This window comes from Calypte anna, chromosome 6 (assembly GCF_003957555.1).
Source record: "Calypte anna isolate BGI_N300 chromosome 6, bCalAnn1_v1.p, whole genome shotgun sequence".
Taxonomy (NCBI): Eukaryota; Metazoa; Chordata; class Aves; order Apodiformes; family Trochilidae; genus Calypte; species Calypte anna.
Window position 1 is genome coordinate 21727962 of NC_044252.1, and position 22524 is coordinate 21750485.

Here is a 22524-nt window from a genome sequence, read left to right on the forward strand (position 1 = left end):
AAACTTATTTCCTCTTTGTAACAAAGGAATTTTAGAGGGCAAGTTAAAAGTTGCAACCTAAATAGCTTGACAGTGTGCTCTTTGTAATATATTAATAGCTGTTGTGAAAATACAGAAATGTTTTGTCTCTCCCTGTCTCCTGTTCTGCCTTGCTCACTAGGATTGTGGTATATTCTCCAGTTCAGAGAAACAGATTCATTAATGAATGAATCTATCATCTTTGAAAATTTAACTGCTGTGTAAGCATTTTTGTGAGTTAATAAAAGCTGTGTTTTGTCCAGATCTTGGGAAAACACATACACCTGCAGGAGCAGGAAATAGCCAATCTACGCAAGTCAAATCCAAATGCAAACTGCAGCAATCATAGGAGACCTCTGCCTTCAGTTCTGGAGGGGGAGGGAGTATGAATGCCTGTAAAACTGCTTCAGTTCCCATTTTTAAAAACTACTTTTACCAAAGTCATTACTTTCAATCTGGAACGAAGTAGGCAATGAACTGGTGCAGATGACGCAGTGGGTAATTCTCTGGGGCGAATACTGCAATAATAGGAAAGGCCTGGAAGAGGGCAAACAGCTATAGCTTTGTGCTGGAAAAGTTACTGGGATTTAGGAGCTCCTGTTAGATTTGTTCTTACTCTGTATTAAACTGCTAGTTCTGATCAGGCTAGATCTGCCAGGACAGCTCTGCAGTATTGAGACTTCTTGCTCTGGGAATGTGAATTATAAGAGTTCTTTCAAGACTGCCTGCCCTACCCTTAAAGTCTTCATGAGTTCCAATTAGATGAACAATTTTATCTAATTCAAGGCTTAAAAAATGTCCTGCTCTTGTTGCTATTACCACTGTAACCTGCAAATAACGAGCTAGCTATGGGTTATTTCACCCTGTACAAAGGGTACCCTCACAGTCTACTCTTTTAAATCACAATATACATGACAACTAGTGAGCAGCTGCAAGTTTTCTTGGATCTTTCCAGGCCTATGAATTTTTTGAAGCAGCCTGGATTTTGTCTCAAAAAAGCCTTCCTAACTGCCTGAGGGAAGACCAAGCCCTGCCTGGAGTTTCTAGCTCTCTTATTGCAGTCACTTGAAAGGGAGGGGCACCTGATGACAGTGGTCTGGCTCAGTCTTGGTGGTGGTGTTTTTTTGGGAATCCTATGTGAAAGTGTGTGCCTTTGCTGTGTGTACAGAAGTTTGTCTGCAGCTCTGGTTCTTTATTAGAGTATCTGGTTTCTTCATGCAGGTGAGTTATTCATGAGAGCTGTTAGGTGGAGCAGTAAACCTGTACAGCCTGGTAATGTCTAGCTGAGGTAGCACAGACTCTCCAAAGGAGGCAAGGAGCAGGGAGAGAACAATCTGTAAGCTCGCTTCCATCTCAGAGTTACATGAACCTGTGTCAGTTAATGAGTAGCATGTAAGACAGTAACCTGCCAGTAAGCTAAATAAACATCATATGCTAAAGGAATTCAGGTGGAATTTTTGTCCTGGAAGAGACATTTTGAAAGCCGGCCAATTTGTTGAGGACAGAAACAGGAGCTCCTGACATAAATAGCTTTTCCCTCTCGGCTGTCTGTTGGTGGCCTGTGACTTGCAACTGCACTGAGACCCTGCCACTCAACAGGTGTGTCCCTATTACACAAATAAGTGCAGTTGCTCCCTGTGTTAGCCATTCCTGCCACAGGGCCAAGGTTGAAAGTGGGGCTTAGCCACTGTGACCTATTTGTTCCTCTGTATGACCCTTCAAGTCAGGCCTGAGGCAGACTGGTGACAGCTTTTATGCAGATAGCAGATTTTGTCCACAGAAGAGATTTGGTCTCAGCAGGTCTCTGCAGACTTGAATTTCCAGATGAGCTCTTCAGCGCTTTTTATGTATCAAACTGTGAAGGACTGGTGGGTTAGGATGTCCCATGCAGCTGGGAAAATATACGGTATGACATGTTGGTGTTATTTTCTGTAACACAGTATATGTTGTTGCAGACACAGTTGTTTTGGCACATGCTGAAATTTTAGACTGCCATTCGGAATCTCCTCAGGATGCACTAAAGCACAGTATCTCTTGCTGTTGCAGAAATATTGTTTCTCGTAGCAAAGGAGTTTGGCTGGGGAGGGAGATCACTGAAAGCAAAAAAATAATGGTGGTGAAGCTTTAGTAGGAGGTGTGCTTAGTTTCAGGCTGAATGATTCTTTCTTTCTTTCGTTGCTTTCATTTGGGGCCCAGGCCAGCAACTGCCATGGTGGCTGAGGTCACCTGGGTCAGTGGTGCTGTGGGGGGATAGTCCCAGTCTCTCACTTCAGCAGCTGGGAAGTGGGCTCCAGAAGGAATATTACATTTCTTTGGTAACTCTGCCAAGAAAGAGAGGAAATCCATAATTTGAGCAAAATGCTAAAACTTTTTTTCGCAGGGTGGGGCTAAGTAGGAAGGGGGAAATGAAAAATCCTTTATAATGGGTTGCTTGGGATGGCTTTTATCCTGGACCTCAGGCTGCAAGAACTGTAACTGTAAGAAGGAGAAGCTGAACAAAGTCTTTGTAAAGAGAGCTTCCAGCAGGAGTGCATGCAATTGGAAATGTGTGTTATCTAAAGTTATGTATTGTACCACATGGTTTGGGATCCTAGCAAAGTGTTTTTTTCGTTTAATTAGCTAATAATAAAGATACCCTTCCATATTCTTTCTCAGAACTTTCTCAGTTGTTGTTAATTGTGATGCCCTAACGGAGGGCTAAGATGATGGACTTGAAGAACGTTTTGGTTGAATATAATTGAGTTTTCACATTCAGTGTTCACTGATGCCTTCATCCTGTGTTTCCTGTCATGCTTCTAGGATACTGGGCAATACTGCAGGTGCTTTCCGATTAAGGGCAGTGTAGGTCCTGGTAAAAATAGCAGTACTTCCTCAGCAAGTCAGCCTTCAGCGGTTTTGAAGTTCACTGTTGGGAGGCTTCTCTGAGAATGTGAATGCCAAGATCTTGATTTCACAGAACACTTAAGCATGTACTGAATGTTAAGCATGTGGCTTAGTATTCTGCTGGAAGAAATACATGAAGAGAGGTCAAGTTATTCATTGGCTGATGGTTATTGGTCCCTCCAAAACACTTTATGTAGCACTTGTCTACAGAAGGCTGGATGTTCAATCCAGTTGCTGAAGTAAAAGGTTAGTTAGGTAAGTCAGTGTGAATGTGTAATGTCTGCTGATTGTCTCAAGTCTTCATGGAACAAATTCTTAAAAGTTTTGCATGTATAGAAAATATGTTGATCATGACTGAAGTAAAGTGGTCTTTGTAGGGGAGAAAAATTTAATAATTAGATTTTTTAAAAAATAATTCTACATGGTGATGGCCATTTTAACTTTCTAAGATTTCAGAACTACTTGTGTGCATTGCAGTGGTGCTCATCACCTTTTTTGGTGTATCTGTAGAATTGCTCTGGAGTGTGCAATTAAAGAAGCAAATCATATTATATCTCGGCACTTGATTGCATCATTGGGTTTGATTTAACTTCTCTTCTGGTATAAGGGATCAAATGTCTCTGAACAACACTTGAAAATCATTGCAGTTCGTTGGTCTGTTATTGCCAAGGGGGAGGGATTTTTCAGTCCAGTTTCTACAATCCCTTTCTCATGGCCTCCATACGTTCTGTATCCTTTCTTGCCTTTTATTTTGAATAAATAAAATGTATGGAATATATAAGGTGGATGCTTCTGAGACATGTTTAAGTTATCTGTATCCAAGAACTACTATATGGAGGAGGTAGGCTGCATGAATGATATATTAACAGTAAAACAAAGACAAAAAAACCAAAACATCACCAGACCTCTACCATGTAGTCCTTCCCACCCAACCCTCACCCCTTCCAGACGGGAACTGTAAATTTGTGTGGAAGAATGAGGTGTCTGTTACAGAGGTAACTGCAACAGTGAACTGGTATTGTGGGCCAAGCCAATATGTGACTCTCTTCTGAAAATTCCTCTTCAGCACCAGGAAGATCAAGGCCTGCCCCTTCCCCCTGCCCCCACTCAACTAGAAAAGTGACCAGCAGTGTAAGATAGAAACTGCTTTTTTGACCTGAGATTCACCTTTTTTTTGGAGCTTTGGAAATTACATCTTCTCTTAGTAGGGTTTGTGCATTGAGCTCAGGATGTCTGGTTGGGCCAGTATGAGTTGGCAGAGGGTTGTGAGGTGAGTGCATTTTCCATCACTGTGCAAGCTGGTGGCTTAGAATCTGTACATAGGGAGAACTTAACTGTGGACTGAGTGTGGGGAGGAGAAGTGTTTCAGAGTAATGAATGGAATTGGATGTAGGTGGAGGGCCTGAACTCTATCTGGGAGAGTAATAAGAAATGAAGAGGCTGTTGGACCTAACCTGACTTTTCAGTGCTGTGCATTCCTCATCTCACACACTGTCTGGCCCCATGAGCTCCTGCAAGTGCTTGCTTTAAGAATGGAATTCCTCTTCTTGTATCCTAGGCTAACTCTACAGGTTTGGGGTTTTTTTGTTTTTTTTAAGAATTGGGAGAAATAAAGAGCTTGTAAGTTTTTAAATTCAGTTTTATTTGGTGTAACTCTACTGATCATAAACTTGTAGTTGCAAAACTTTCTAGGGTATGAAAATATTTTCTGTTTGTGGTTTCTGTTTTTGTTTAAAATGGGTCACATGCCTAGGAATTCAGTCAAATTATAATGGTGACTGAGTGCAGGAAAGCATAGGAAAGGGGAGGGAAGGGTGAACAGAAAAAAAGGAGCCTGAGGCTATACAATGAAGGCTGGGAAAATGAGAATCTGGCCACGCCCCAAGGCCAGGTTAGAGATTCCTACACCCATTACCAAGCACAGGAGATATTTATTTACAGAGAGCTAGTCTTTGTTTTAAAAATGACAGAGTACCTCTTTTGGGATGTGTGTTGGGGGCACAATAGGGCTGGGAGAATGGAGCTGGTCCTAATTTGGCACCAGTCCCCATCTCTCAAGGATCTTCCCTTTATCCTAGGTGTGTGGAATATTGACCGCTGAGAAGTGCATAAAAAGGTCAAAAACTTTTGTAATCTAGTAAGTCATTCACAGACCCAAGTAACAAAGGAAAATTTTACGAGTTTCTTCATATATGTACTTTTCTAATTTTTTCTGTTTAAGCAGCTCCACCAAGGGTATTGAGTAATTAAGCTTGGTATGAAAAAGATGGGAGCTAAATCTGCCTCCCCCCATCTCCCTATAGTCAACTCTGGATCACAAAAGCAAAACAGATGTTGAACTGCTGCTTGAAGTGCATATATGTTCATGTAGATGCTAGCAACCTTGGTCCCAGGTCTCTGTGGCACCTGTCTTTTGTCATCTCTTGAGCTGTGTTGATCTTGGCTCATCTCAGCTCATCCCGATAACTTTGATTTGCCTCCCAGCAACTATTTATGAACTACTGGTCTGACTGTACGAGAATTTTCTAGTGATGTTGTGGAATTCTTTATTCTTTGGTGGGCTGCTACAAAAAAGTGTCCTGAGGAGTGTGTGCATTGAGTAGTTATACAGATTAATGATTTTTATTTTTAATTAGAGCATACTCTTTTATTATACTCTCAATAATTATTGTAACTGGTTATGTGATTGTCAGGCAGGTGAGGATCTGGAGTAGTTTCTTTACTAGTCTTCTAGCTCGCCACATTCTTCTAGCTGCTGGTTTCAGTGTTCTCCTGTTTCCTCTATCTGTTCATGTATGGTGTTGTCCTTGTCTTAACTGGCTTCCTTTAGTCTCTCTTAGAAGAGTGATGACCTGCTTCTCTGGTTGTTGTGGTAGTCTCTTTCCGTGTTATCTTATTTTGATTACATTTTGTCGTGTTGCGTTCAGTATACTAGATCAGATCTTGATGAGATTTGAGACTTGTACAGTAGTCATCATCAGGGATGGCTTTCTATGCTGATAAGCACCTACCCTCCTCAGTCTTGACCCTTTCTTGTCAACTCCCACAAGTGTGCTTGTGCTAGTATGGCTGAGGCACTACCAATGTTTGCCAGTTCATCATTTGTGGAAGCTAAGAGAGGGCATACCTGTGACCAGCTTTGTTTGTTGTCTGTGTAGCATTAGTCCTGGTTGCTAATCTCATCTCTCTTCTGTCTGCAGAGCTGCTGGCATTCCAGTGAAGGAAAGGGTGAAAGTGTCTCGGAACTGGAGGCACGGACGTTGCCGCAGGGAGACAGTCCTGAAATGGAAACGCAAGCAAGTGGCTCCTTTCTCTTCTACTTTGTTCTGTGTCAGCTGCTGCAGGCCTTGGGTTTTTGCCTTTGCCCTGAAATGAGATGATTCCTGCTCCTTGTGGTCCACGGAGTCTTACAAGTGATGTTGCTGGCCTGTTTTGAGTGTTGCTGGCTAGCTGGATGTGGGGTAACTGGAGTTGCTGTCTTGCTCTAGGGATTCACTCTGAGAGTCCAAATTTCCTTTCATAATAAGAGCTTGAATTTGTCATTTTTCTGATCTGAGCAGAGTGACCTGCCCTAGATTTGGTCCTCTTCTGGCAGGGAGGTTGGACGTGCAGAGGTCCCTTCCAACCCCATAACATTCTGTGATTTACTGCAGCTTTCCAACTATTATGTTCCTATCTATTTCTGTATAACATGAGCAATTTTCTGTTCTGCTCTCACAATGAGCATACTTTGATTCCAGATGTGGACTTGTGTCTCCTTCAAAATGTTTGGTTTGTCTCCCATGCTTTATCCTGGCTCCTGATTTGGATGTACAAATGCTAATTTCCATTCTTGTACCTTACTCTTCTTCATTCTCCTACCTTACGCTTGTCTCCTTCATTTAAAAAATATATGTATATTTAACATTAATGAGAGAAGATGGTAATTAAGTTCTTGCTTGCAATGAACTCACCTTTCAAAGCAAGGAGTAAGATAGGTCTCTTTTCTGAACTGCGCATCTGAATTTTCAGCCTTTTAGTCATCAGCGAAGGAAAAATGAGACAGACTATGGTTTGTTAGCTGATGAAGAACAGTGAGCTGCCACTGTGCTTTCATACCTTTTTGTGCTGTGTGGATTGAAGTGGTGGATAATGTACCACTGCTTGTATAAAGTCCTGGGAACAGCTGTAATGAGCAGAATGGGGTTTGGTGCAGGTTGTATACCTGCCTTTGAAGTGATTGCAACCATCTGTGAAGACAGGCTCTATGGATGTTAGAGATCATTACTAAACCAGCTTCCCAAGTGAAAAGTGATTTAATGAGGTCACCATCCAAATTGCATCCTCTAATTTTCATTTATTCTGCTTCAAAATTGTTACTTCACTATATGAAAAAGCCATAGAAAAAGGTAAAAAGCTAAAGTACAGCAGGAGGAGAGCCACAGAAGCTGGCTGTAGTCTAGGCAAGCTGGATATTCACTTGCTTTTAGAGGACTGCGTAGGAGTGGAGGAAGGAAAGGGAAATCAAAGCCCACCTAAAACCAGAGCTGGTGCTCTAAAGATGCCACTTATTTTTTCCATGCATCTGATCAAGTCCCAGATGAATGTTAAAACCTATGCTCAAGTGCTTTGTGTGACTAAAAGCCTCCTATTGGAGATGAATGTAGGCGAGCAGGAACCTTCTATCTAATAAGCAATCTCATCCTCTTGCTCATTTTAGTTCCTCATTGTGATGTTATGAGGTGGGGCTGTGTGTAATGGCTCTGCTGACACAGAAAGTCATGACCTCTGAGGATGAATGATTTGCAGAAAAGTAGGAGAAGTTTTTATCAGAAGCTCTGCTGCTTTCAAAACAGTTTGTTCCTGAATAGTTTGAGAACTGAAAAGCTGCTCTATAGAAAGGCTCTGGTTTTGCTCATTGCTTGCATGAGTATTGATGCACTTGATAGTGACTGCAGAGTGGATGCAGTTTCATGTTTCCATGCCTCATATGACACAAGCCCCATGTCTCTTTGTATCTGGCCTTGCCATAACCAGAAGGCCTTATTTGCCGGTTCTCTGATGGCTACACAAAAGCAAAATCTCAAGCAAATGGCTCACTGCCTAAGTGTGCATTGTAGCCTGTTCTGCTTTCTGCATTTTGGTTTTGTTTCAAGAATAAGTACATTTTTTGTGATGACTGACTTGATTGAGTCATGGATTGAGTGTCTCCTTCTCTTTTTGGTCTCCCAGGAAGTGAAGCATATTTTCCACTTCTAACTTAAGCCTTCAAAAGACTTGAGAACAGCTGCTTTAGCAGTTTACTGCTCTTGAACAGGAACCTGTCTGTAGGAACCTGCCACTGTCCCACAGAATCAAGGGGTAGTAAGGGTGTGTGGACACTTCTGAAAGATGGGCAAAAGAAATCAAGAGGTTTCTCTGCAGTTGCTTTTGGCTCAGCAGTGGAAGAGACATGAATGCAGGAAAAAATCTCACCTACATGAGCAGAGTTCTTTGATAGAATCAGGCTTACCCTGCTGCTTTACTTATCAGCATGCACAGAATGCAGGAGCTGTAGGACTCTGTGGGAACATCTGTGTTAATTGATGTGACCTTCTCCCCTCCTCAGATGCATGTGAAGCAGTGTCGGCTTTATAATCTCTGCTGGGCATTGGCAAATAACATGAAGGATCAAGACTGACTGCACCAAGAGCTTCATATTGAAAGCTCTGTTACAAATGTTTGACATAGCTTTCAAATAGTCTAGTTTCTTAAAAAGTATAGCACTCATCAAGAGAGGTCAAGAAGCTTGAAGTATTTGCTATCTAAACTCACTAGACTCTTGGCCATCTTTGTTTCAGAGGTCCCATGCTTCTTTTTCCTCAGCTCTTGGTTAGAAAAATGACAGCAATATGATCTGCTTTGTTTGGTTCTGGAGAAGCTTCACTTTTTAGCTGTGCTGCTCCATTAAGCCCTGCTTTTGCATGTTGTCAGCAGCTCCAACTTCACAGTTTTCCTGAGTGGGCATTTGCTTTTGTATATATATGTACATATACAATCTTTGGGGGTTTTTTGTGTGTGAGGTGTTCTGTTTTGTTTTCCCTGCTCCTGCACCCTCCCCAATATGCTGTCTGTTTGCAGTTTGATGCCCTGGATGGAGCTGGATGGCGAGTATCTCTACCTGTCTCAAGCAGAGAACATCCAAGCCTACCGGCTCTGTCCAGACAGTGCGGGTTTTCAGCGTCACCCTCAAGCTATCTTCTCTGGCCACCAGGAGGATGTGTGTCGCTTTGTTCTTGTCAACTCTCACATTGTCAGTGGAGGGGGGTAAGTTGAGTCTATGAAGGAGCCCAAGGAGTGTGGCAGTGAAGTTGGAAAGGTTTTGTGCAGCTCCAGCCCAGAGCAGAGGAGTCAATGTCATTACACAGTGTCCTCATGCTTGTCTGTCTTCTACTCCTGATGCTTCCTCTCTTATGGAAAAGCTTCTAGTAAAACAGTGGAGCAGCTGAGTCTCATGCTGTTGAGCTTATAAAGTTTCCTTTCGCTTTTGACTGTGTGTAGATGTTCGTGGGACTGTTCAACTGACTGATGGGACAATCCTGACTGATTGCAGTTTTAATTTCTTTCTCTGTTAGAGTCAAGGTAGCTAGACTGTGCTCTGATACTCAGAACTGCTGGTTAAGTGGTACTGCAGTGGTGCATAAAACTTTCTAGAGACAAGTATGTGTTTATTAGACCTCCTGATATAATTGTGGAGGGTGGGAAACCACTAAGCATTCCTGCACACATAGATACTGTTCTTCAATTAATTTTGCATTTGACTGGCCTTCTTCAATTACAGCAAATGACAGAACTGTTTATTTATAAAGTTTTAGCTATGAATACACACAGCACTTAAGCACAGAATTGGGAGATGCAAGCCTGTCTGTCTGCCCTGGATATCTTAAACATTCTCCTCTATGAACTGCAGCCCAAAATTCAGGTGACAAAAGAAGTCATGCCTTTAAAGTTCCAGTACCTGTATTGGATGAAAAAACTCTAAATGTTTTTCACATTAATTCAAAGCACGATACTTTGCACGGCTGCTCTGAAATGAATGGAAAGCTGAGACTTGGACATGGCTGAGTCTAACCTCTTGCTTGTTCCCTTACTCCAGCCATTCAGCGTCCAGCCAGGATTCTGGCAAGCTCAAAGCAGTAGCAGAAGGAATGGCTGCTATACTAGTTTCTGTAGTTGAACACAAAGTGGAGGGTGGAAAGATAGTAAGGAATACTTTCATGTGTTGCATATTGGGCTTTGACTGGCCAGATGTGGGACTGCAAGAGAGCAGGTGATGTGTGTTGAGTGGAGGGTTAATAATGCTGAATGTATTTCAGCTCCCATGAGAGATCAGTCCTCATCTTTTTGTGGCTCTCCTGTGCACTGATGCATAGTGCATGTCCAAGGGAGATGCAGCTGATACAGACTCCCTGCCTGGGGATTTGTTTTTCAGGGATGGAAATATTGTCCTTCACAAGATCCATGGCTCTTACAGTGTCAAGTTCTCTGCGCATGAACAGGAGGTGAACTGTGTGGACTTCCAAGGTGGCCTTATTGTCAGCGGCTCCCGGGACAGAACAGCAAAGGTGAGCAGTGATGATCCAGCAGCTGCAGGTGCTGCTGCAGAGGTGACCTAGGAGGTCTTACACCATGAACGTTTGTGTCAGCAGAACTGTTGTGAGCCCTGTCTTGTGTGTCTGCAGGAGGAGCACTGGGTATCTTGACGTAGGATCATGTTTCTGAAAAGATACTTGCTGTGCCAAGTTTTTAAGAAAGAGATTTGGCAGTACTTCATGACATCAGCTGCTGGTTTAAACTAGGAAGTGCAGGAGGCAGCAGCTGATGTTTTGCTTCTTTCACTCTACGTCTGACTCTAGTGGAGATCCATGTCAGTTAGTCTGAAGTTTGCCATATGTATCTTAAGCACATCCTTGCTTTGTGATGCAGTGCTGCTTCACATGCTCTCTGTTGTATATTCAATGCCTCTAAGGGGTAGCATGATGTCTTTTCCAGATCTGTGGAGTTCTGTGTTATTTATTTGTGGTCTGTGGGCTTATGTTGGTGGTTGTTGTGGGTTTTTTGGTTTTGTTAGTTTTGTGGTTTTTTTCTTTTTAATGGCTCTTGGTTTTCAGACCAGGAGTGAAATTAGGCTATGAATATCGTTAGCTCCCATTTTCTCTTCTATTAGGCATCACTGAATCCTCCTGCATAATATTTTACTATTTCTTTTTGAGGTAGGACCTTGTTGATTTTTGATCTTTGTGGATCTGTTTGGCAGTGTTCTGTTCCTACATGGACCTAGAGAATTTTTCTGTAACCGTCTCTCTTTCAGTAGTTTGGGAGACTCCACAAAGGTCTTTCACTGTTGTCCTGCTAGCATGATGCAGTACTTGTAGCATCTTTCCAACTACTTGTTTCATTGTTGGAAGTGGTTCTATGTTGAAAGCTTTGGCTGTTGCTCAGGGTAAGCTGATGGATACTATTGATCCCTGCTATATATTGTAGAGCATTAATTGAGAGGAAAAACTGCTATCCCTGTTTTGCAAGAGGGGCAAAGACAGACTTAAATACATCTCTCGAGGCTTTTTAGGAAGTGTGTGGTAATTAATTGGTAACTATCTGACAGGCTGCTAAACAGCATGATTCTGTCTGTTCTTGTTGGTCTCCCTGTGTTGGTGTACTCCTGGGTAAAATCACTCCCAAGTAAAGCAGTGTCCAGATGCAGAGAGTGCTGTTGGGGATGCTGCTTCCCTCCTGAAAGCAAGGCCTTAATGGTGCTTTGTCTAAGACTTAGGCAGGGATGCTCCTTGCTGTTCTTTGGAGCCTCTTTGCTGAGAGAGTACCTTCTTGCTGCTTCCCTGGCAGCCAGAGAACAGACCTCCCCAACTTTGAGAACAAATTCCTGACTGCCAGAACAGAATTTAAGGCTGTTTTTCTTGGAGCTGGTGTGAGATCTTGCTCACCCAGTGCTCCCCACAGCATAGGCTCTTAGGGACATTCACCTTTTTTTTTTAATCATCTCTTTTTTAGGCTGCTGTGTTTGTGTGAATGAGACTTTTGGAGGGTAGAAGGGAATCCCTACCAGCCTTTTAAAGGGGCTCTAAGTGTCTAAGCTATTGAGGGCTCTGCTGAGTGTTGATTAGGACTAAGCCCTGAAGAGCTGCTAATGTACATTCCTGTGTGATAGGCACCAGATAGTGTTCTCTGAGCAATATTTTTAACCTGTAGGAGATAGGGATGCCTTAAAAGAGTTAAGCTTTTCTGCTGCTTTTGGTGACACTAGGTGCTAAATTCCCTGCTGACAAGAATAGCCTGCAATCCTGGGCATTATCAACAAACAAACAAATAAAGCACTCCCAGCTTTGAAGTCTTGAAGTGAAACATTGGGGGTCGGTTACAGAGAACTGGGGGGCTCAAGTTATTTGGGCCAAGACTGAAGGCAGGGTGGAGAAAATGAGGACCAGAAGCTGAGGCTCCAGCAAAAATCTGGGGGGCTTCATTAGGACCCAGAAACGATGTGGGAGGGGATGTATGGGTATGCACAGATGGGGGAGGGAAGAGATTCTCTCACTTTGTCAGTGAGCAGGTGGCGGCCCTGTTTGAAAATAGCCTGAGGTACACTTAAGAAACTTGGTTGCAAAGAAGTGGGTGTTTTAAAAAGCTATTTTAGAAGACAGCGAACAATTTATTTTATAGATAATATAAATGGAAATTTTTCAGGGATGGTACAAAGTCTTCCTATGCTGTTCAAGAGAACAGTAGAGATTTGAACAAATTCCACTTCTTGTTTATTTAAGTCAAAGTCTCTGTGTTGAGTGCTGCCCTAGAGAGCCTGTGATGATGGGGGTGCTCTCTCTGTTACCAGTGAGGTGGAAGGTCATACTTATAAGATGAATCCTTGTGTAACTTGAAGTACTTGTTTCTTGCCAGTGATTGAAGGCTGTGCTCTTAAAAAACGAGTAATGGGAATTCAGGGAGGGGATCTCAGGGAAGGTGAGTGCGGTAGTTCGGGCAACTCTTCCAGCACAATGTTAGCAGTGTGCATTCTACCTGCTGCACTTTCTTGATGATGTGGCATAACATGCATCTTTCTCTTTAGGTTTGGTCCCTGTCCACAGGCAGAGTTGGGCAGTGTCTACATACAGTGCGGACAGAGGATCGAGTGTGGTCCATTGCTATCAGCCCCTTATTAAGGTAACAGATCTCTTTATTCCAAATTTCTGACAGAGAGAAGTAAAGGAGTTGGATAGGCTGTGTCCACAAATCTGACTTGTTAATTAGAAGCAATGAGACAGAACCTCTTGAAGTTTTCTGTACTGAAAAGATGCCAACTTGTATTCTCACTTTCTGGCAGAAGAAATGCCAAGCAAAAAAGGTCCCTGCTTGTGAGCTTTGTGTTTTGGTTAGAGCTGTTTTTGTAGAGCATGCTTAACTAAGAAAAGTGGAATTGAGGAATGAGGTTTTCCAGCCCCTATTGTCTTTAGCCCTGTGCTTCTAGAGTAGGCGAAATGCTACAACTACAACTTCAGCATGGGAGGTAAGGGCAGTACCTACACCAGTGTGTTCCAGGGTGTGCTCCTTGTCTTGAGGATGAAAATCTGATAAATTTAAACTTTTGCTGTTAAAATCTTAAAATGACCAGCAATGATCCATTGCAGTTTGTTCATGGTTAAACTGATCTTCTGCATGCAAAGGAGATTCTTCCTCAGCTTTCCTCAAGGAAGGCAGGAAGAACTTCTGTTGCTGCCCATATGATGTCTGCAACTAGTGAATTTTAGGCTTGTGCAAAACCAAAATACTTCACACAACTGCTGTCCTCATTAGATTTCCAAACTTGTTTTGCAGGCAGCAGAAACTTAGTGGTACAGAGCTAATGGCATTATCAGGGAAATGACCCTCGAGGCCTGCTTTCATTTTGTAGTTCCCTTGTCCCACTGCTTTGAGTATTTGAGGCAGCGTTTTTGAAGAAGTGCCATGTGCGTTAATGCTGCTGCAGGATGTTAGGTAGAAGCCCTTTGCTGTTTTCTGTATTGCAAGGGCTGCTTTTCTAGCAGACAGGCTCTGGCTCTAGCACCGTGGCTGGTTGGAGCCCAGTGGCATGCTGCTTCCTACTCCTAAGTGATGACCTACTGAGGTGGCCTCTTGTCAGGACAGTGTTCCTCTCCCTGGTGTGCACACTTATGCACACTCTCTGTCACAATATTTACTCACTGTAGAGAGACATTGTCAACCAGGTGCCTTGAATTGCCAGTGAGTGGGTGTGAGTCCACCTGTGCCTGATTAGGACAGGCCCCTATTGGGCATGAGCAAGGCCAGGGGGCCAATAAAGGTGGAACACACACCCACAGAGAAAACCTCAGCTCACTCTGGTGCGAGGCATGGAGAGGCCAGCAGCTCGTCGAGCCTCTGGAGCAAGAAAGGCTCTTCCCACTACACTTCTACCCTGGAAGCGCTGTGTGGTGGCTGGAGTCCTGGAAGAGACCAGCAGCTCGTCGAGCATCAGGAGCAAGAATGGCTCCTCCCGCAACATTTGGTGGAGAATGCGGGCAATATAAAGAAGTGGCAGTGTGAGAAGCTGGCAACAGGAACATTATCCCCGATTTGAAAAAATGCCTGGGCTAACACTCTCCCTGAAAGGTATGACCAGCAAGCTCTTTGGTTTGGAAACCCCTGAACAGAGGGAAGCCAAGATAAGGATTCTCTCTTTGGAAGCCCCTGAGCAGAAGGAAGCCAGGAGGATGGAATCCCATGGTATGGAATCCCACGGAGGAACCAGAAACCCATGAGGAACCCCTGAGCAAAGTGAAGCCAAGATAAGAATTCTCTCTTTGGAAACCCCTGAGCAGAGGGAAACCAAGAGAAGAGCAGATACAGGAGGGAGAAGAACAAAAAGTGCCTAGGCTGGGAAAGGTAGAGACTTTGTGACATTGAATGGGTGCCTGAGAAAAAATCCTGTATGTGTAGAAAATCCTGTAAGTTATATGTCTAAGTTATATTTTTGTGTAAAAATCCTGTAAAAATCCTGTGTCTGCCTCTCGGCACCCCCTCGATGCTCTTAGCTGAGTGTCCTGCGGGGCCCGAAGAAAAATCCTGTATAAGTGTAAATGTTTGTAAAATGTTTGTAAAAATCGTGTTAAAAATCCTGTGTCTGCCTCTCGGCACCCCCTTGATGCTCTTAGCTGAGTGTCCTGCGGGGCCCGAAGAAAAATCCTGTATGTCTGCCTCTCGGCGCCCCCTCGATGCTCTTAGCTGAGTGTCCCGCTGGGCCCGAAGAAAAATTCTGTAAAATCGTGTTAAATTGTGTTAAAATGTTAGTAAAGTGTTTGTATCCTGTAATCAGTGTTAAAAAAAAAAAAAAAAAAAAGGGGGGGGGAAATGTAGAGAGACATTGTCAACCAGGTGCCTCGAATTGCCAGTGAGTGGGTGTGAGTCCACCTGTGCCTGATTAGGACAGGCCCCTATTGGGCATGAGCAAGGCCAGGGGGCCAATAAAGGTGGAACACACACCCACAGAGAAAACCTCAGCTCACTCTGGTGCGAGGCATGGAGAGGCCAGCAGCTTGTCGAGCCTCTGGAGCAAGAAAGGCTCTTCCCACTACACTTCTACCCTGGAAGCGCTGTGTGGTGGCTGGAGTCCTGGAAGAGACCAGCAGCTCATCGAGCATCAGGAGCAAGAATGGCTCCTCCCGCAACAACTCACAATCTCCCCAGCCCCACCACCCCTTTTCTCCCTGCAGGGTGATAAATGGGAGGTGGTGGAACAGCTATTCCATGAACAAGTGGGCTTAAATTGTGCACTTCTTTTATATGAGGCTGAAGACTGTACCAGCCTTCCCAGCTAGCCCACCCTTCCACTCCATATTTTGAGGAGGGGGGTGTAGAGAATTAGAGCCAATTAGCCACGTCATTAATTCTTCAATTTGACGGCTGATATAGCAAGGCCTGAAACACGCTGCTGACCTCGTATAATGGAAACCCTGCTCCTTAACATATTGACGATGGGAGAAGTTAATTAAAATTCCACAGAGAGAAGGTGTCGGCTAACCTATAAACCTGTCGCTTCTCAGAACAAATCGCAGCCATCCTAAAAGAGAGAGAGCATCAGAGCAGGAGGGCATGTGGTGGGGGAGGGCCAGGGCAAGGGGCAGGGGAGATGAATTTTTCACTAATAGGTTTTATTGCTTGCTGTCTAATGAGGTTGAGTATCAAAAAGATAATATCTGGTTTGTAGCATGGTCTGCTTTGGGGAGCTCTGTGATTTCTGTTTTATTGGCAAAAGCCCATATTTCACTCTTGTGCATTCCCTATGCGCTTGTGTGTGAAGCTTTTCCTCCCTTGCAGTCCCCATCATTCTTGCCAGAGCTTGGATACGTTTGTTCCTCAGTGAAGCTGAACATGGCCTATAACCTCCACTTCCTCCTAAACATTTGACATGTCCTCCCAATTCTGCCTTCTCTCTTGTGCTGGAGTAATCTGAGAACTCCTGCATAAGAAGGGATAATTCTGCTGGTGTAGTTTCCTGTAGAATTGGGCTCCAACCACCTAAGTATTTTGGCCCATTGTTGCTGAAAACCCATCATCTCTCTATATTTAGGACACACAGAGCTCAGAAGAGCTCAAAGCAGTTGTGTATGGTGGGGTAGGAGCAGGATGGCTTCTCTGACTCTAGCCATTTGAAAGTGCTTAAGAGAGGCTGCAGTTTCCTGACCTGGAGGTTTGCCAGGGCTAAGTCTCTCTAGAGTAGTCAGGGTTGTATTCTTACTGAACCTCAGCTGTTAATGGGCAGTACTGAAACTTTTCTTCTTGCTTTTCAATGATATCTCCCTCTGTGTGAAGCTTCCCTAGAAAGTATCCCATGTGCTTCTGACCCACAGCTGTTTTTTTTGCTGTACTTCTGCTCTGCTGGACTGCTGCTGTAATGAACAGTGCTTGTACACTCAAGAGGCTTCTGCTGTAAAATGCAACTTCTCTGGCTTCTAGCATCTTTGAGTGTTCTGCTTTCATTTGTCCACGGTTTCCCTGTGTCACCAGAGAGATCCTCTTGCAGATGTTCTGAGCTAGGGAGGAGGCTTTCTATCTCTTCATGTGTTGATGCCAGGCTAGAGGGTCTTCAAACAAAAGATGCCCTTAAGGGAGATTAAGTGGGGCAAAAGGGTAGCAAGAGAACTGGTCTTCACTCTGTAATTGTGCAGGGAGGAACTGTGCTTTGTCTTTTGTACGTATTGTGTTGTTTTGGGCTTTTGGCAAGTCTTCTGCTTAGCTGTGCTGCTCAGTGTTGTTGGGACAGCAGGCCTCACATTGTGTGCCACATCAGGGGCTAGACAAGATTCTGAGAGTATCCTTAAAATAGTGTACTTAAAAAAAGGGTGCCTTAGTTTGCTCTGGCAGATGGTTTGATTGGTCTCCAAAGCTGTCCTTCTCCATGGATAAATTAAATGCTGTGCTTACAGAGAGGCTGTGTACCCTAAACCACGTTTCTTAGCTGCTTGCAATCCCCCTCCACACCCCCACTCCCACCTCCCCTCCTCCCCCCACCCCATGTTGATTTGCCTTTTGAACTCTGCATCATGCAGATGTTAAACTTTCATTTACTGGTGCTTACTGCAATGACTTATGTGTGCTCAGGGACCAGGGCAAGCCTAAGTGCAGTGGACCAGTTCAAATGCGCAAAGTGAGGCAAACCCAGGGGTTTCTAATGGAGTAGTGGCACCTTCATGCTCTGTGGTTCTCTGAGGTGGCAGTAGCCAAGGAAGAGAAGTGGCCACTGTACACTGTTTAATTTGAGGGATAGGTTTATGGAGAAAATGAGTTCCAATTGCCTGGCATTTATGGTTGCAGAAACATAAGGCTTATGATATGTTATACTACTGAAGTGTTCCTTTATTTAAGGGAAAATTTGTTTCAATTTTTTTCCCCTAACGATAGAAAAGCTTGTAAGCTGGAGGGGAAAGAAAAAAGTAGACCTTACTGTTAAACTTATAATTAATCTTGGATTCAGAAATTGTTTGCTGTTGGATTATAAAAAGTATTCAAATCTAAGCTGGATTCTACTGGGTCTGGCTGCTGGCATTTGCTATGTAGATTTTAAAATATTTATCATAAGAGCTGGTCTTCACATATTGTACTTGAATTGTGTCAGATGTTAAACTTGAGATGATGGAGGTACAAAAGTGGTTTTCAATATACAGCTATAGGTAGAGGGCTAGGAAAACTTTAGTTCAGTTTGAAGCACCATCAGGCAACTGTAATGTGTCTGATAGCAGCAGAGATGTGCTTTGGGTCTGTAAGCCTCAAAGACAGTCCCTCTTTTCCCAACTGTGTAATTGGTCTACTGCAGTTTATGATCTCATCTTGCAAATATTGTCTTGGTAAAGTGCAGGTTTATTTGAGAGGGGAGAAATGTTTACACTGAAGAATAGTCATCTGCATTGAATGTCTAATTTAAAAGAAAATCAGCAAGTTTTGAGAGCAGCTGAACTGAAAAAGCCAGGCTTGCTCTATCTCTGTGCCGTGTCATAGCTGAGACTTGACTCCTCTATTTTAAAATGCTGCTTTGAATCCCTGTTAACCTTGTTGCCTCTTCCGTGGAATATTATGGGGAAGTAATATCTGGGAAGACCTCTGCCCCTGTGGGCAATCTCAGACAAATTGTAAAACATACCCACAACTTGCTGGGGAATGGAAGGAAGAGAATGGTTACTGACAGGCATCTTCACTGAATGGGCCTCTCTTCCATTGGGAACAATCAAAATAACTAATTCTGAGGGCTTATTTTTAATGATTATCTGGAAACTTTTTGGGAAAGTGAAACAATCTGGTCTTGTGTATTGTGTTAGAGCAAAACAACCTCCTTGAGTCAGACCAGCATTGCAGTGGTTTTAACTGTACAACTGCAGCCTAACTTGCAGCAGTTAAAATGTTTGATAATGTTCTCTCCACTCTTACTTCTTGCTCCACTTTTATCAGCAGATGTCCCCAACTGCATATTGAGATGTGCTGTTAGCTATAATGGTGCTCTATTGTGACCTAGCTTTGCACAGTTAACCTCTCTGAGTGCATTAGGACTTGGGACAGGGAACTGGGTTTTATTTGGGTTTGTGCATTACTAGCAAAATAACAGGCAGCAACAGCTTTGCTGCCCTTTGGGACCTCTGTAGAGCCTGGTTGGTTTGAATAATTGAGAGGGGACTCTGACCTGCAGCTGTTTCTTAGGCAGGGGCAGGAAGAACCTGCTCAACTGTGAGATCCCAGGGTGGACTTGCAGAGTTAGTGGTGGTGTGAACTACCATCTCTTACTGACCTCGGAGAGTGATCTGGATGTGGGTTTCTAGATATATGCAATAGTCATAACTGACTTGCTGCTCTTTCACCCCCAAGCTGAAGAGCAGGAAATGAGTATCAGTTTCTCTCCTCTGGAGCTAAAATGACACCTGTGTCTTATCCATGTACCCTGACTGTTCTCTTGATGTCGGGAAGAAGATTTTGTTTTATCTTCTTTAATGGTGTGATAATGAGTCTTTGGTCTTCTTTGCATGAATGAACACATGAACATACATGTTCCTTTTCCCTCACCTCTAGAAAGAAATGCATATGCTAACACTTCTATAGGTTGAGAAGCTGCATCTTACTTTCAGTTTCTTTCATTTGCCCCCTAAAGCTCACCTGACTGATGACTTGCTCCCTTTTTGTTCCTTTTGGCTAATACTCTAACATATGTATTTTCTGTGACTGGGAATTGGCTCACTAGTGGTTGTGGGCCAGTAAGCAGGTTTTAGGAGGCAGGAGCTAGCTGAGTTAGACCCCAGACATCTGTTTCTAATCTTATGGAGCTATGTTGCATATTGAAAAAAATTGCCCCTCCCTGCAGTTTTTTGTTATCATCTTTCCCCTTCCTTGAGGAGAAAGTCTGCCTCAGAAGGTTTGAAGGAAGCATCTTTCTTGTGGTCCTTGGTTTGCACAGGGGGCTGGCAGCCTTGAGGTTTCTATTTCCAGTTTGCAATAATTTTCTCTTTGCTTTTTAAATTTGCAGAGGGAGAAGGCAACTTCAACAGACCTTGGCTGATGTTTACCTTTGCTCAGTTTTGCAGTGTGTCTTTGTTTTTCCACCTTTGATCAGTGTCCTGCCAACAGATAATTTAGCAATTGCATCCCAGGGTGGAAGTGTGTGGAGTTAATGTTAAAATTAGGGTTTTTTTCCTTTTCTAACTTCTCTGGCTGATGGAGCAGAGAAGGGGAGAGGGGAGGTAAAGGGGGCCATAAATTCTAGACCTGGTGATTCTGTTCCGTGTGTGTGGAGAATCGAAAGCCTCTGATGTCTCTTCAGCACTTTCATTAACATTTAAATTAAGGGTTTGTTTTTCAGGCGACTTCAGTCACAACCCTTTCATAGCCTGACACATGGAGGCTGTTCTCTTTGTCTCTCTTTTTCTCTCTTTTTCCAGCAAATCAGTGTACAATAGTAATCACTGCCATATTTTTTTTTCTGATCTCTCGAAGGGCAGCGACCTGACAAGCTGTACCAGAGGTTCAAAGAGAATCACAAACGCAGTGCAAAGGTAGATGAGCAGAAGGATGCTAGGTTTCATTCCTACAATTAGAGTGGTGTCTGTTCCCTCCCCTGCCCTTTCAAAGGGCTCCTTTGCAGGGTGGGGAGGGACAGAGGGGGATGGATCTTTCTTGCACGGTGAGAGCCCCAGGTGCAGATGCCTCTAACCAAACTCAGCTTCCATTGTTACTCCTCCCAGATGAAGGCAGTGGATTCAGCTCATACCCTGAGGTGGGAAGTGTAGCCATAGTGTCCTAAGATAGCAGCCTATCCCTCTTTAGGGTCGGTTATTCACTCTGAGGACAGCAGGAGGCTGGTCCTCAGCCTGCCATTGGCATTTGAAAGGAGGGTGATAGTGGAGGATATTGCCCAGAAGAAAGAAAATCACCTTTGTCTTCTGTGCTGAAGTCATGTCTGTTGTGAACAATGCAGCTTACTGTTAACAGCAGAAACAGCTGGTTTGAAATGTTCATTTGGATCTTGGCTTACAACAGCCTAAACCAGGCCATGCCTTGCTGTAGCTAAGTAATTTCTTTTATAGAAGGTAGTTGATTTAATTTCAAGACGAAAAAATGTCTTCTACTTGCATCAACAGTTGTGGAAGAGCCAAGGAACACGGGGACAGTTTAGCAGTGGAGGAGCAGTATAGCAGATTTTTTGTAAATGTATGAATCTTTTTCCCAAGGCTCTTTTGGAATCATCCACTTCTCATCTCCCACCCAGGAGCTCTCTGTCAGGAGCTGGGGAGCTCTGAGTAGCACTGAACTGGTCTCTTTAGTGAGCTAAAAGTGAATCAAAGACAGAGGAAAGTCAGCTAAACACATAAGTGAACTGTTTTAGTTTAATGAAACCTGCAGATTTGTTGCTATGACTGTCACACTGTTTGTGTCCTCACTCCACCATCACCCTGAATTTGTGTACCTTTCACTAAGAGCCATCCAGATGGGCTTTGAAGGATGTCAACAGGGTGAGAGCAGTAAACTGGCATTGGAACTGGGAAGGTTATTTCCTGTATGGTGGGTAGGACATGGTGCATAAAGAGGGGTGCCAAGCACGTCTGTTTCTTCAAGGCTGGTTTTCTGTGTGCCAATAGTGGCATGATTTATACCATGTATCTGTTCTGGAGGACCTCCTATATATGCTGAAAAATGTTTCTGTTTTGGGGTTTGGATTTTTTGCCCTTTTTTGTGGACTACCACAGAGTTGTCTGTCACTTCTTGTGTCACTGTTATCAGATTTAAGTACTGTGTCTAACTGTTCTGTTACTGTGTGTATGGTGATGACTCTCAGGCACTGACTGACACAGGACAACTTTTCAGGAGCATGTGATCTTGTTCCTATTCCAAGTGCTTTGTGGATGTGCTTCTCTGACCCAATATGACCCATGTTTTAACTGTTTTTTACCACCTATTGGGTTGCTCTTTTGCCGAAGGTGGGTCCTGACTCCTCTCTGTGAGAGCTTTCTGCATAGTCCTAAGAAGTACCACCATCAACATTATCTTGTTATCTTCATCCTGTATAATTCAAGGGGATTCAGAATATCTGCGCTACTCTTCCAGGTGCTTCAGCTTTTGGAGGTTCATAGGTCCATGCCCAATGAATTTTATTTCTTCAGGACCTAATGTTGGATGAAGCTGAGCATGGCTTGTGAAGCTTGCAGCCTGGGCAAACTAAAGCAATTGGTAAAGGGAAAGAGCATGCATAGTATTTGTCACACAGGGTCCTCAGTCATGACTTCTCAGACACCTTCTGTGTTTCTCAGTCTGTAACTTTTCAATGAGGAAAGCTTTCACTTAAGCTTTCCTGAGGCTGGGTGCCAGCATGGAGCTCAGCTCAGCTTCCCCAGAGGTACTCGAGGCAAGTGTGCTGCTGCTTCTGCACTAACTGTGGTAACTGCTACTAAATTCTCTTTGGAAGCTCCACTGTATTTGTGGGTGGGGATGGTGAGGGGATGCCTGCCCTCCCACCTTCCCTATGTTGTCTCAAAAGGCCTGGTGCATCTTTGATTGGGTGTAGGTCAAAAGAATTTCCACATTGTGACCTTAATAACTGGGGCTGATTGGCAGGCAGTCTGCAGAGAG

General features: G+C 43.7%; 1 protein-coding gene across 3 annotated transcripts in view; it reads left to right on the forward strand.

Moving 5' to 3' along the window:
* FBXW4 (F-box and WD repeat domain containing 4) overlaps positions 1-22524 on the forward strand; it is a 65946-nt gene that overhangs the window by 5029 nt on the left and 38393 nt on the right. For all 3 annotated transcript variants that reach the window (XM_030453405.1, XM_030453404.1, XM_030453402.1), the window contains exons 2-5: positions 6102-6197; positions 9001-9186; positions 10352-10484; positions 12998-13092. In XM_030453405.1, the coding sequence (XP_030309265.1) occupies positions 6102-6197; positions 9001-9186; positions 10352-10484; positions 12998-13092 (510 nt within the window). The remainder of the gene's footprint in view (positions 1-6101; positions 6198-9000; positions 9187-10351; positions 10485-12997; positions 13093-22524) is intronic.